The sequence below is a fragment of the Montipora foliosa genome, chromosome 4 (genome assembly GCF_036669935.1).
Source record: "Montipora foliosa isolate CH-2021 chromosome 4, ASM3666993v2, whole genome shotgun sequence".
In the NCBI taxonomy this organism is placed as follows: domain Eukaryota; kingdom Metazoa; phylum Cnidaria; class Anthozoa; order Scleractinia; family Acroporidae; genus Montipora; species Montipora foliosa.
This window is the reverse complement of record NC_090872.1, coordinates 43,139,493-43,151,992: the sequence shown is the minus strand read 5'-3', so window position 1 is coordinate 43,151,992 and position 12,500 is coordinate 43,139,493. Positions and strand designations below refer to the sequence as shown.

The 12,500-nt window shown below is 38.8% G+C and overlaps 1 protein-coding gene across 2 annotated transcripts in view; it reads left to right on the top strand.

Annotated features, from left to right (window-relative positions):
• LOC138000828 (coiled-coil domain-containing protein 66-like) overlaps positions 1-12,500 on the top strand; it is a 102,685-nt gene that overhangs the window by 55,900 nt on the left and 34,285 nt on the right. For both annotated transcript variants that reach the window (XM_068847492.1, XM_068847493.1), the window contains exons 8-17: positions 1,842-1,885; positions 2,032-2,142; positions 2,431-2,562; positions 2,990-3,062; positions 3,514-3,575; positions 4,182-4,303; positions 4,684-4,786; positions 6,450-6,611; positions 10,808-10,876; positions 11,625-11,724. In XM_068847492.1, the coding sequence (XP_068703593.1) occupies positions 1,842-1,885; positions 2,032-2,142; positions 2,431-2,562; positions 2,990-3,062; positions 3,514-3,575; positions 4,182-4,303; positions 4,684-4,786; positions 6,450-6,611; positions 10,808-10,876; positions 11,625-11,724 (978 nt within the window). The remainder of the gene's footprint in view (positions 1-1,841; positions 1,886-2,031; positions 2,143-2,430; positions 2,563-2,989; positions 3,063-3,513; positions 3,576-4,181; positions 4,304-4,683; positions 4,787-6,449; positions 6,612-10,807; positions 10,877-11,624; positions 11,725-12,500) is intronic.

The window sequence follows — 12,500 nt, the reverse complement described above, 5'->3', positions numbered from 1 at the left end:
TACGGACAATAGACCAATTTCGATAAATTAAAATTTAGTCCGAAACAAAAGGCATCATCTCGAGGCTCTGGGGAGTAAATGTAAGGATTTGTACGAGATGGTGCCTTTTGTTTTGGACTGAATTTTAATATGTCGAAATTGGTCTATTACAAAGAACAAGCCACTCTTTTAAGTGCCTTCGGATCATCAAAAATGGCTAACAAATTAGCCTATCATAAAGTAGAACGGAAAATGTTCCCTGAATGCATAATAGGCACTTTCCAAGAAACTCAGGAGCTCAGTTGGATTGATGCATACACACTTGCGGCAAAATGTACAAAAAGCACAAAGTTAATTGAACTTCAGGTTAGATTGCATCATCAATCCTGAACTACATATGTATCCCTTGTTAGAATGGGTTTTAGTGAAGACGCAACCTGTACCTTTTGTCATACCGAACCAGGAGATTTAGCGCATATCTTCTGGTTCTGCAAATTGACTGAAGTTTTTGGAGGAACATTGGTGCTTTAATTACTAAAACAACTGAATTCTGTCTCTACGGACTTCACCCTATGCTTTATCTGCCTTGGGTCTGAGGCTGAACACCTTCAAAGAGCAAAAACCAAACTAACTTAATCTTATTACTTGCGAGATTTCAAAACTGGCTTAGTGGAAGTAAAAAAACTACTCTATCACAAGCTTTTCATCCTTTCTAGAACATTATAAAACGGTAGCTGATCTTCAGTCTCTCAGAAAAGATTACTAACATCTTTATCTTTGGCCACTGTTATTCCCCTTCTTTACTCCTTCGTTATCAGGGTGTCAGCAACGATTCGATGTTACTTCTAAGTTTCTTCTACTTATTAAGAATTAATTAGTTATATAACTGTAACCCTCCCACGTTCTGTAGTGTTTATGTCAGTATACCAAAGTAAGGAAAGTACTGTAAGTTAGTTTTTGTTGTTTAGATATCTGTTGTAAGTATTGTAAGTATCGAAAACTCTGTAAATCCTACTGATGTCTGTAAACTCTTATTCAAATATAATGAGTCAAAGAGAACATCAAGAAGGAAATATCTCGCGTCTTTAATCGGAATGGACTATGGATCACAATCGAAGCCAACAAACTGATCATAAACTTCCTAGATGTCACTTTCAACCTGAACAACAGCACCTACCAGCCCTTCACAAAGACTTAACACCATGCTACAGTACGTCAATCCGAGAGCAACCACCACAAAGAACATACCAGCCAGCATCAACAAATGACTCTCATCTCTTTCATTGGGCAAAGAATCATTCGATCAAGCCACCCTTCCATACCAAAAAGCACTCAACGAGAATGGATACCACTACATTCAACACTATGAACCAACTACGACTGCCAAAGGGAAAAACAGACAATGAAACAACATGAATAATACCAAACAAATCATCGACAATCACAACAAGTGCATTTTGAATTCATCCAAACACACCGCTGAAACCGCAAATAACACACTTAACAAAACATGGAACTGCTGACACACCCCCAAAGTAACTTTGGTTTGGTCTTAGAAGTGCCAGCTAACAACCAGGTCATAGCTTAGAGCCTCTAGAATTTATAGAGGCATCTCTTGACAGAGCTCCCCTCCAGCCCCCCCCCCCCCCCGGTTTTAGAGTGCCCCAATGGCTTGAAGCGAAAATCTAAGGAGGCACCTTTTTTATTGTATATGGAAGGAGAAATTTGAACGTTTTATATACATCTGTACATCTTGGCTATGCTTTTTCCTTGAGTGTGAAGATGGTTTGTCTTCTACCCACTCATAATTCCACAGTTTTAAAGTATTAATGTAGTTTATACTATTACCTATGTTTTAATAGATACACAAGTAGCTCTGAAGCAGAAGTTACAAAAACAAAAGAATGTAAGATAAAAGTTGTTATTAATTCTCAGTTATTTATGATGTTCCATCTGTAAAATTATTTGAAATGGTATCAAGTAAATAAACCAGCATGGTGATGGTGCTTCTTTACAGCGTTATATTGTTTTGATACTGTTGTCTGTTTACAGAGCAAAGAGAGTGAATTTCGAGACTACAATCCTTGGGGTCGGCCTGGTGGAGGTGCACCTATACGTACTCAATCTGGGAATGTTGTTGCAGACTACAAGAAAATGGGACTGGTATACTGTAATTTTGTGTCTATTTTTATCTTCTAACCCTTATGGGGTATATGTGGAGTAGACCCATGTTTTCTCTGTAGTTGATCTGATTCTTAATCGCACGTTGATTTGATGTGATGCACAGACAGGTCCAGTTTGTAGTTGTTTATTTAAAATCACCAGGATAAAATAATACTGACAAATTTCTGTATCAAAATTAAATTAGTAAGTGGCCCATCCAACATGTCCATGAAACTGGGCTTCCCTCTCTTTAATTCTGTTACTTGTATTTTATATTGCTTTTACTAGAATGAGGCAGTGGGGCCAGCAGTTGAGACAGCTAAGGTCAGGCCCAGTATTATGACAACTGGTGAGGATACGAGCACACACAATGTGAACCCAGAAATTCCTGTGGCTATGAGAAGCTCTTTTGCTGTTGGGGTAAGTTTCATTTATTCTAACCGTTTCATTAACAAATACATGACTGATTATTTGTACAGATCATGATTTTGTTGTCATTCAGACCAAAAGTACATATGTAAAATTAAAAACAGATATAACATTTTACGTAAAAGAATTCCTTGAACCTGTGTGTTAAAATAGTGCACCCACTTGAAAGAGTTGATTGAGTACTAAGAATCAAGCCTGTAGATGCAGTAATTTTTTCGTTTGTTAAAGCCCTTCCCTGCTTCACACTCATTATTGCAGACTACAGTTCTTAAATTTTCTCAGACATTATGGCTTCAGTGACTGATTTATGTTAATTATTAAGCTGAAGAGACTATGTCATGTTGTATTCTGAATTAAAATGCTTCTCTATAGTTATCACGTTTCATTGTCTTTAAGCTCTTCTAATGTTCTCTGGCAGGCTCCTGGAATTGTTCAGTACAAAACTGACCAATACAAAACAGAAGAGAAGAAAAAATGGTTACAAGACCTTGGTATGACAAAATTTTAATTAGTTGTAAATGTTTACCAGTTTAATTTAGGTTGCCCTCCTTACAAATGTGAAGAGAAAAACATGTTGATCTGAGAGGATGCCTAGCCCCCCTGGGAAACCGGGTGAAAGCACCACAGTTTGTTCAGAAACCATTACCCCTTCAGTAGATTCTTTTGGCTTAACAAAGAACTGATTTGTAATGGGAAGTGAAAAAGTCGCTTACACTACGGTTCTTATTTAATTCATCATTCTTCTTCTTTTGCTCTATAGCTGTCTGTTTGATGATGTATGATTTTATTTGGCTTTATTAAGGGAAGCCTTTCTCCCAACTTCTTTCCAGCGAAAAGCGTCCTTAAATTTGGTCAGAAATCCATTGTTTGACCAGATCAAATAGGTAGACTTATGTGCATCTTATTTTCATAATTCCAAGATGAAATTTTCGTATCATCTAGAACAACAGATTAAAGAAAAAAAGGACAAAGAGGCTCAAGAAAAATTACACCATTCACTAATGGTAATTAAAGCTAATTTGATGTTTTAACCGTGATGCAGTGTTCTACTGATTAACTTGAAAGGCACTGGCTTTTGTTAGTTCAGGCTGCTGATGAAGTGTCAAGCTTCTTGAATTTGATTTAATTGAGTGAGGTAGTCTTTCAAGATTATTGCAATGAAAGGGTTAGTTGGCTGCTCAGCAATAGTCAACAACAGGATTATGCAAGGTAATGAAGAAATCGACCCATACAAGGAAAGGATAAGATCTCTTTGAAGATTTCTCCCCTTTCAGTTTGTGCCCCATTTTATTTCCCAGAGTTAATTAATACCCAGTTGGATTTCCTGGAATGTCTAGCACAACAAGTTACTCTGTGGTAGTTAGCTCTCTCGGAATTAGTGGTTTGCTTGCGTAAAAAACGTAAACTATTGCATTCCATTTCATTTTAGACATTTTATTTTGTACTTGTTGCTTTGTGTGGCCAGTTCGCTATAATGATAAGCAAATGCTTTACATTTCTATTTCCCAGAAGTGGTCAGTCGTTTTAATACACGAAGTTTATCGTACTGAGTATACGTTACTGTTGTAGCTTAAAGAGATTTTTATTTTACAACTCACCACATAACACAGGACGCCAGTGGTGATTCATGGCATCAGAATGAGTCAATTGCCAGTGTCATTGTAGCCAGCAATAATGTCAGAGGGTCTCCAATGACTGTTGAAACATCATCCTCATCAACCATTGTAGGCAGGTAAGGGTTCTTCAAAACATGCTTTGACCAACTTGAGTATGTAGGACGGTGGAATAGGTAAAGCTTTTTTAGGCTTTTTTTTTTTCAGCTACTTATTTGCATTATTGACAAAGAAAGATAAAGTAATTGATTAGAACCATTTTAAAAATGACATGTACTTAAGGAATTGTTCTCCAATTTTTTGTGTGTATCATGGTTCTTTGTACTGAAGAGATCGGTGGCGATGCCTGGCCGTCTCTCCGTTCTGGGAGCTAGGATTCCTTCGATGCGTCATCTTTTCAATGGCAACTGCAGACTGAGCACAACGTTTTAATTCTTTTCCATTTTCTTGAAGATAGAGATGAAGTAAGGTTGGGTATTTGCAATTGTTTTCATTTCAGCGGATCAGTCAATATTCATGCTCGAGGACATGGATTGCAAAGCTTGGCACTTGTGAACAGGGATGAATTGGAAAAGAAAAGACTGAAAACACTTGAACACCAGGTAAACATCTAATTATCTTTCTTTGCTTGTAAATGTCAAAGATCGCTTCTTTGGCTGGCAATTATCCTTGAAATTTGGTGGATGATCCAGCAAGCAGTAGCTTCCCAAAGCTGGTTCTCCCTGATTGGCTTGTACGTCCTCAATTTTTTTTAAATTTTTATTTAGTTTTCTCATAGTTAGTAACTATGGTTTTCTCCAAACAGTGGTACAATTAGCACCTATAGGCAAAATCCCAAAGAGGCATCATTGTAGCTTGCACTTATATAGAGTTACAGTGATGTACTATTACATATGTAGTGTGTATTACCAGGAAAAATCTCGACTTGAAAGCTGCAAGCACGAAGGGAATAATCAGGAATTCATAACGTTTTCACACCAAATGCCCACAAGTAAGTCTTGGGTAATGATGACATAGAACAAAATGGCCGAAGATCAAGAGATCACGTGAACATAATTGTGGAAAAACATCTTGCCATTTGTCACGGTGCGTGATGTGTTTATACACGCGTAACAGTTATGGTGTGTCAGTGTAGTGCGTCTTAAGTCATTTGAGCTTCATTGTTTGTGTGAGAGGGATCAACGCAATCCATTTTATTTCACCTGAATTGTTCAGAGAGAACAAGATGGAATAATTAGTGGAACACTTCACATTACCCTCCAATAGTTAATTCTGTTGAAATATAAGTGCTACACCACCAACGTTTGCAAAAACGTAACCCTTCCATGTCATAGGTAGCTGCATTTGTTGGGGATACTTTCAACATTTCTGAATTTTAACTTTGCTACCAGAAGAGTTTTCTACACAAATTCGTCACTCGATGTACCTATTCATTAATAATACTGTAGCACTGTTTCAGTTCATTCATCCCGTCAGATTTTAACGCTTCCTGTTTCTTACTATTCATTTAGTCATTTAATCCTATAACTGTGATTATATAATCCAGATCAATGACATCTAATTAAAGCATTGACATTAAACCGTGCAACAAATCCCTTGAACAACAATGGCCGCATTCTGGTAAAAATTGACCTTGCATTTCCTTTAGTTTCTGTTTTGACTGGTAAACCATTTTGTCCACCATGATCAAACCGTCTACTCACTACGCCCTTTTCATATTCGGAACTGATATGAGGGTTTATTTGAGGGGTTTGTTTTATTATTTCTTATATTTTTTTTTACTTAATTTTTAAAGAGAATATGAGTGAACTCCAGCCTTGCCTGGGAAACTGATTCTTGAGTTCCAGAAACACTGATGAAAAACAAAGAAATTCTCAAAGTGTTGTTCAGCAACTCAACTTGGCTCAGTACGGTTTCCACAATTTTGCCTAAAAGGATTTCTTCTGAACACTCGTTCTTGATGAAGAGCGTGTTCTCTTTATTCTCTTATCCGTGTTGTTTAAAGAGAGCTGAGGTTTGCGCAGTCTATTATGCCTGCAGTTGTAGTGTTAATTAAACAACAACTTACCCTCAGATGGTTTGAACATGTTCAAAACATTGTTTAGTCATTGTTTAGCTTACACAGCAATCAAACACCGTATGTGAGATTTTAGTGCATGTTGTTTGCTCTGATTAAACTAATTTAAGATTAGTGCTTATCCTTGAAGTTGCGTGTTGTAGACTGCTAACTTTCTTTTGTAAAAAAGTATGTTGTGGTATTCTTAGCTCGCCATCAAGGAACAAGTAGAGGAAAAAAGGCGTCTCAAGCAAGAAGAGAAAGAAAGGGCAATGAGAGAAGAAGCGGAGAAGGAGAGGGCATTAGCACAGGAAAGACAGAGACTACAAATACAATATGAAGAAGAACTTAAACAACAGCAGCAAAAAGAGGTAAAAGGTTTTTCTTGGTGCTGTTAATCATTTCAAATCACAAAACGTATCATAATGCACGAACAAAGTACTCTGTTATTCCAAATCATTGAATGTTAGCTTTGAAGAATGTACAGAAAAACGCTAGTAATTAGCATGTGTAAAATCTCATACCGTTACACGTTTCATTCTGGTACAAGGTGTCAATTTCATATAGTGTTTACATCGGCTGTCCGCGGGGTCTACGTTGACTGACCAGTCCAGAGAGTCAGCATGGGCAGGCCCACTTATGGGCCACAAGGCCTGCTCTTGTTCTGCAGCAGCGATGGCATTTGCTACAGATGAAGTGGAGGAGTCCAGCATCTCTGCGATGTGGTGACGAGGGCCCTGACACTCGCTCTGCTGGTACATCGCAGAACCTGATCTGAAGGTGCACTGAGTCTGGTAGGACCTGCTTTGAGATGGTTTTTAGCTGGTTGAGGATGATCTTTGCCAGGACGTTGCTAGTGATGGCGAAAAGAGAATTGCCCTTGTGGTTCCACAGTCTGCTCGGTTTCCCTTCTTCTTGTAGATGATCACTATCAGGGCATCCTTGAAGTCCTGAGTTAAGCACTCATTGGCGAGAGAGGTGTATAACAGCTTCAACAGTTCTTCACAGACTTTGTGACCACCTTTCTGCAGTGCATATGAGAGAATACTATCTAAGCCTGGTGCTTTTGGCTCGCTGTGGTCTTCATGGCTTTCTGAAGCTCCTGCATAGCGATTTCACGGCATAGGTCATTTTGGGTCTGGTATCTCTCTAGCCATCTGTAAGTGTCTGCTTGTGCAGAGCCTTGTTAGTTGAGCAGGTTACAGGAGTGTTCCTTCCACGTGGGTCTTTTCTCCTGGAGGCCAGTCTGTAGTTTGCTCTCGCCTGCTGACTTAACCGGTGCCACTGTATTACTCCTAGGGTTGTAGATTAATTTCAGGTCTGTGAAAAGTCCCTGGTAGTCATGCTGGTCAGAAATGCTCAGCAGACCTTTTGCTTGCCTGCAGCACAACCAGTCATTTGTCAGCCCCCTCACCTCTCTGTGTTTGTTGGCTTGAGCTCTGCAAAGGCTGCCTTGCTCCTCTCTGAGTTCTCCTGCAGATGTTGATGATGCAGGCGCTGCTTCTCATCCAGCAGATTCTCAATCTCCTCTCCATTCTCTCAGAATCCCATCAGGATGTTTCTGGGTCTCCTTAGCGGCATAGAAGACTACATTGTTTATGGCGTGCCACTGCTCCTCAATGCCCTCTGGTCCAACTGGGGTAATTGCTGTTCCCTCGACAGCAACGATAACAGCGCAGCAAGCCTGCAGTTCTCCTCATCGCCTAGTTTGCTGATTGGCTGGGCTCTTTCTATGTTGCAGAGTGATCTTGAGTCTAATTTGACGCCTCACAAGGTAGTGGTCAGTTGAACACCCTGTTCCACGCATGGTCTTTGTACACAGGATATCATTCAGCCCACTGTTTTGGGTGACAACTTAGTCAACCAGGAAGTAATGGCCAGAGCGAGGGTGTTTCCATGTGAAGTAATTTTTGTGGGGACTTGTACTGGTATGACATTTTGTACTGGTATTATGTAAACAAATACAGCATGATAAGAGAGAACCAGGATGAACTGGTATCGTGTAATTGTTGCAGTTCAATTTTGACCTCTGGTTTAATTTTTTTTTGAACCAGTCCAGAATTTTTTAAACTGTTTTATTTCTATCAACTGTCTGGAAAAGGCATTTTCGTTTTTAGGGGGTGTAGTTAAAAAATAGGGGCTTGGTTTTTTGGGGGTCTAAAAAGAAACGTGATATTTCTTTCTTCCGTGTTCTACTTCTCCTACCCCTCCCTGAGATTCCCCATTACCTCTATCCTACCCCACCCAACAACAAGAAAGTAGTTTCAAAACGGAAACTGTTTCAAATCTTGTCCCAAGTACTCAGTCGAATTTCTCACAAAGGACACAAGTGTGAAAAAGTGGCTTCAAGAAATTATGCAGAAATCACCCAGAAAGTTGTTAACACTCTCGTCAAAATGTGCTTATTCCATGCCTAAAAAATGCCCACCAATCAATGGCAGCTCCAACATTCCTCTCTTTGATAGGGATCGACTGAATGGTAAAATGTAACATATTGTACCCCAGTAGTACTTGCTTGTACGAAAAGTAACTCATATTGAAAAACCGTTCTGCTCGAGTAGGGACCAAGATTAGAAACATCTGGTCACTTATATCTCCTCCAAGATGATCTGTGCAGTGCTACTAGTGTTGCTTTCGATTATTCCAAATGAATTTCTTTTACATCAGTATGTAAACAGGCCATTTTGCAAAATGAGTAATAAGTTTATTAATATCGTAACGGTACAAAATAATAACAGCACTGTAATTTTATTGTAGTGTGGTTACTTTCTGGTATTTGTGTACTGCTCTTGTTAATTGAAAATCTGTGAGACAATTATTTCTAAATCTTGTAATAAACAAGTTATACTGCCAAATGACTTATTAAAATAAAGAATATCACTTTTATGTTAAAAAAAGTAGTCCTGATATGTGAAAGACAAAAAAGGGTTTGCCCTTCTGAGGAAGGGCTAATGCTCAAAACGTCAGAGTGAGGACAATGTGCGAGCCAGTGAGCCATGGCTGCGAGTCATGCAAGCCAACAAGGCAAGCTATGCGAGTCAACATGCAAGTCACGCAGTTATTGAAAGCTGTCCATTTCAAAATGGGGCTTAGACTTAATAACTGTTTAGTAGCGCTATTTGAAATGGGTGCTTAGACTTAAATGCAAAATTTGCATGGAACGCAGATTGTTCAGCCCAAAAACGTCAACGTTAGAATTTCTTTACAATGGTCAATTTTCCATATCAAGTCATTTCATAAACCCTTTCCTTTATTTCACTTACCCACCAACACAGGACCACAGCTTCTTTCCAATCTAACCCCTTTACCCTACATTTGAAAGAATGCTTAAGGTGGCTCAAACCGGTTTCCACACTTGAAAGAAACGTTCTCATATAGAAGGATTGACACTACAACATTTTATCACTTAACAGCAATGTTATGGTACCATGTCAAACACAAATTATTGCTGAAAAAGATTTGGTCATTTTTGTGACGTAAAACGTTACCGTGACACAAGGAAAGCCCTGCAAAAGCACTCCATAGTTTGGCTTTAGCTGCTCATATCTCAAAAACGAACTCGGTGACCCCCATTTTTTATTTCTGAAATGTAATTGATATGCCAGAATGAAACTTTCTGCAAAGTTTACAAAAATTCTGTGGAGCAGATTCAGAGCCACCTTAAATAATTGAAAATTTAAGATAGCTCTGAATCTACTCCACAGAATTCTTTTAAACTTTGCAGAGAGTTATATCTTGGCCTGCTGATTACTTTTGTGCGATAAAAAATTGGGGTCACCGAGTTCGTTTTTCAGATATGAACTACTAAAGCTAAAATATAGGGTGTTTTTGCAAGGCTTTCTTATTACCATGGTAACTTGTTACGTCACAAAAATGACTGCATCTTGTTAAGCAATAATTGATGTTTTACATGGTACCATATCATTGCTGTTACGTGATAAAGTATTGTAGAGTTAATCCTTCTAATAACAAGGTCTCCCTAAGAGTGTTGAAACTGATTTGAGTCACCTTAACTTCCAATAACCATGAACCAATTTTCTTAACCCAATGACCAAGGCAACGGCTGTTTTAGACTAAACACTTCAATTAAGTTACTCCAATCACTACAATGCATGCCAATGCTAATACCTAGAATGCAGTGTCTGACACTTGCAGACTGTAGACTGATCCTTAAATACTGTTTATGAGCGCTAATGAAATGGGTGCTTATACTTAAATTCTGTTTATCAGTGCTATTTGTAGACAGTCTGCAGCATGTGGCCTGCAGTTGTCATACACCTCCTGGAATCCTAACTGTTTCAAATACGACAGTGCATAACCCTACTCACTAAATTGAAAGCTTAACCCTTGCACTTAATTAACCTTGTTGTTGGAAATTAGTAGCAAATGCTTAGAGGTAAAGGAGCACTGCGAGTTGAATATCAAAATTGGGCTTGCATCTAATTGCGTGCATTTCTGGACATAAGTGGGCAACAATGATGAAGTGGTCGTGGACCAGAAAACACTCAAATTGGCTAACCTTTTCAATTTTTACCTCAATTAAAATTAAGCATTTTTGTACTTGAAGGAAGAAGCGCAGCTTCGTACAGAAGCGTTACAGAAAAGCGTTTTACAGGCTTATGAATCAGCTCAGCAGGTAAGGGATCACACTATTGGTTGACTTACCTTATAGCAAATGATTTGAACCCAGGAGTTACATACCTTGATGGATTTTGATCGTTTGAGTGAAAATAGTCCTGAGAAGGACTGATGTTTGACAACCTGAGCGGAAGTCATCTTCATAGTGACCTAGACGATCAAATTCCATCGAGGTTACCTTGCTAATGTAACATAGGATTTGCCATAGTGGTAAAGTTATCTTTAATGTAGACTAAGACTTAATGTAGAAGAAGGATAAAGAGAAACTAGTTTCGTCATTTGTGTGTTGTAACTTCTTAACCTGAAGGCAAAGGGCAGCATGCTGGTTTCATTCGGCTCCTTTGGTTTTTGGCAAGCGTGTAGGCCTCCTTCGAGATGATTGAGCGGTCAAGCTGGGGTCTTTACTTTTCTATTTGGTCATTTGTGTTGTCAGGGTAAAATATTGGAATTCAGTTTTCACAATAGATCGTGGGAGTTCTGTCAACTTAAAAAGTGGCTACTGTTGTTAAAACGAAGACCAGGTGTTAAACACAAACTGGAGTATATGGGCAAAAGTAGCCTGTGAATGCAGGTGTATTTCCGGCTGGGAATACGCCTGCGTTCAAAGGTTTATTAAGTCTCTTATGGGAATTCCATGGACATTTGGAAAGCTGTGCACGACTGAGAAGTGACAGCTTTCGCTAGGTTGAAAAAGAGGATCGGACGCCTTTGTATTGATAATTTGCTAGCATTCTTTTATGCCACAGCAAAGAGCTGCCAAGCGGATTAAAGATTTGGAATCCGCTGGTCATGATGTTTCCGGATTAAAATCACGTTTAGAGAAGGTAGCACCAAGAACCAACCAAGGTAGGGTTTGCTGAGTAAAGCAGTGATCATTTTGCTTTTTGGATGAAGATTGCATTGTTACCATTTTTGTTGGTTTAAACTTCCTATTATCATGTATGGAGAGCAATTTTAAGGTCACATTATCTACAATTGTGGTCAAAAGTTGTTGGGAAGGTTGAGGGCATCACTTCACTTCACACCTAATTCGATTATTCTTACTATTGGCTGAAGTATTTGGGAAATACCATGCTCTTGTGGCCCCCCTCCCCCATATTCAATGTTAGAGTTATTCAGGCAAGAAAAGTCACCAATTTGCCCCCTGGAAATCCAACATTGATAAGGGGAGGGGGGTTATCTGTAAAATGAAGCTACCTTCCCAACGCTTTTGTCCATGATTGTAGTTAAGAGAAGATGAAAGTAGTAGGTAAAGCAGTCAACTTGACAAAATTTGGCTGTGTACCAGAAATCTCCAAATTAAATGAGCTTAATTTTAGGGGAAAAATCATTTTTTACCCATGAATTGAAACTTTTTGCATGATTTCTGTGATTTGCCTTCAATTAAGGTTAGCCATAGATTATTTATACCTGATTACAGATTTAGCCCTTGTCTCTAGCAGCGAACCTAGGTTGCTTTGTTTCCGTGATAGAATCTTTTAGGCCCGGTCTTTTTCTTACTTTTTACCCAGGGAGAATTTTCCCGTTTCGACTTCTCTCCTCGTTTCAAGAGTTTCATTGTCGAGTAAGGAGGATATCACCTCACGTATTCCTTTAACACAAAGACTACAAATGCCGGTAAA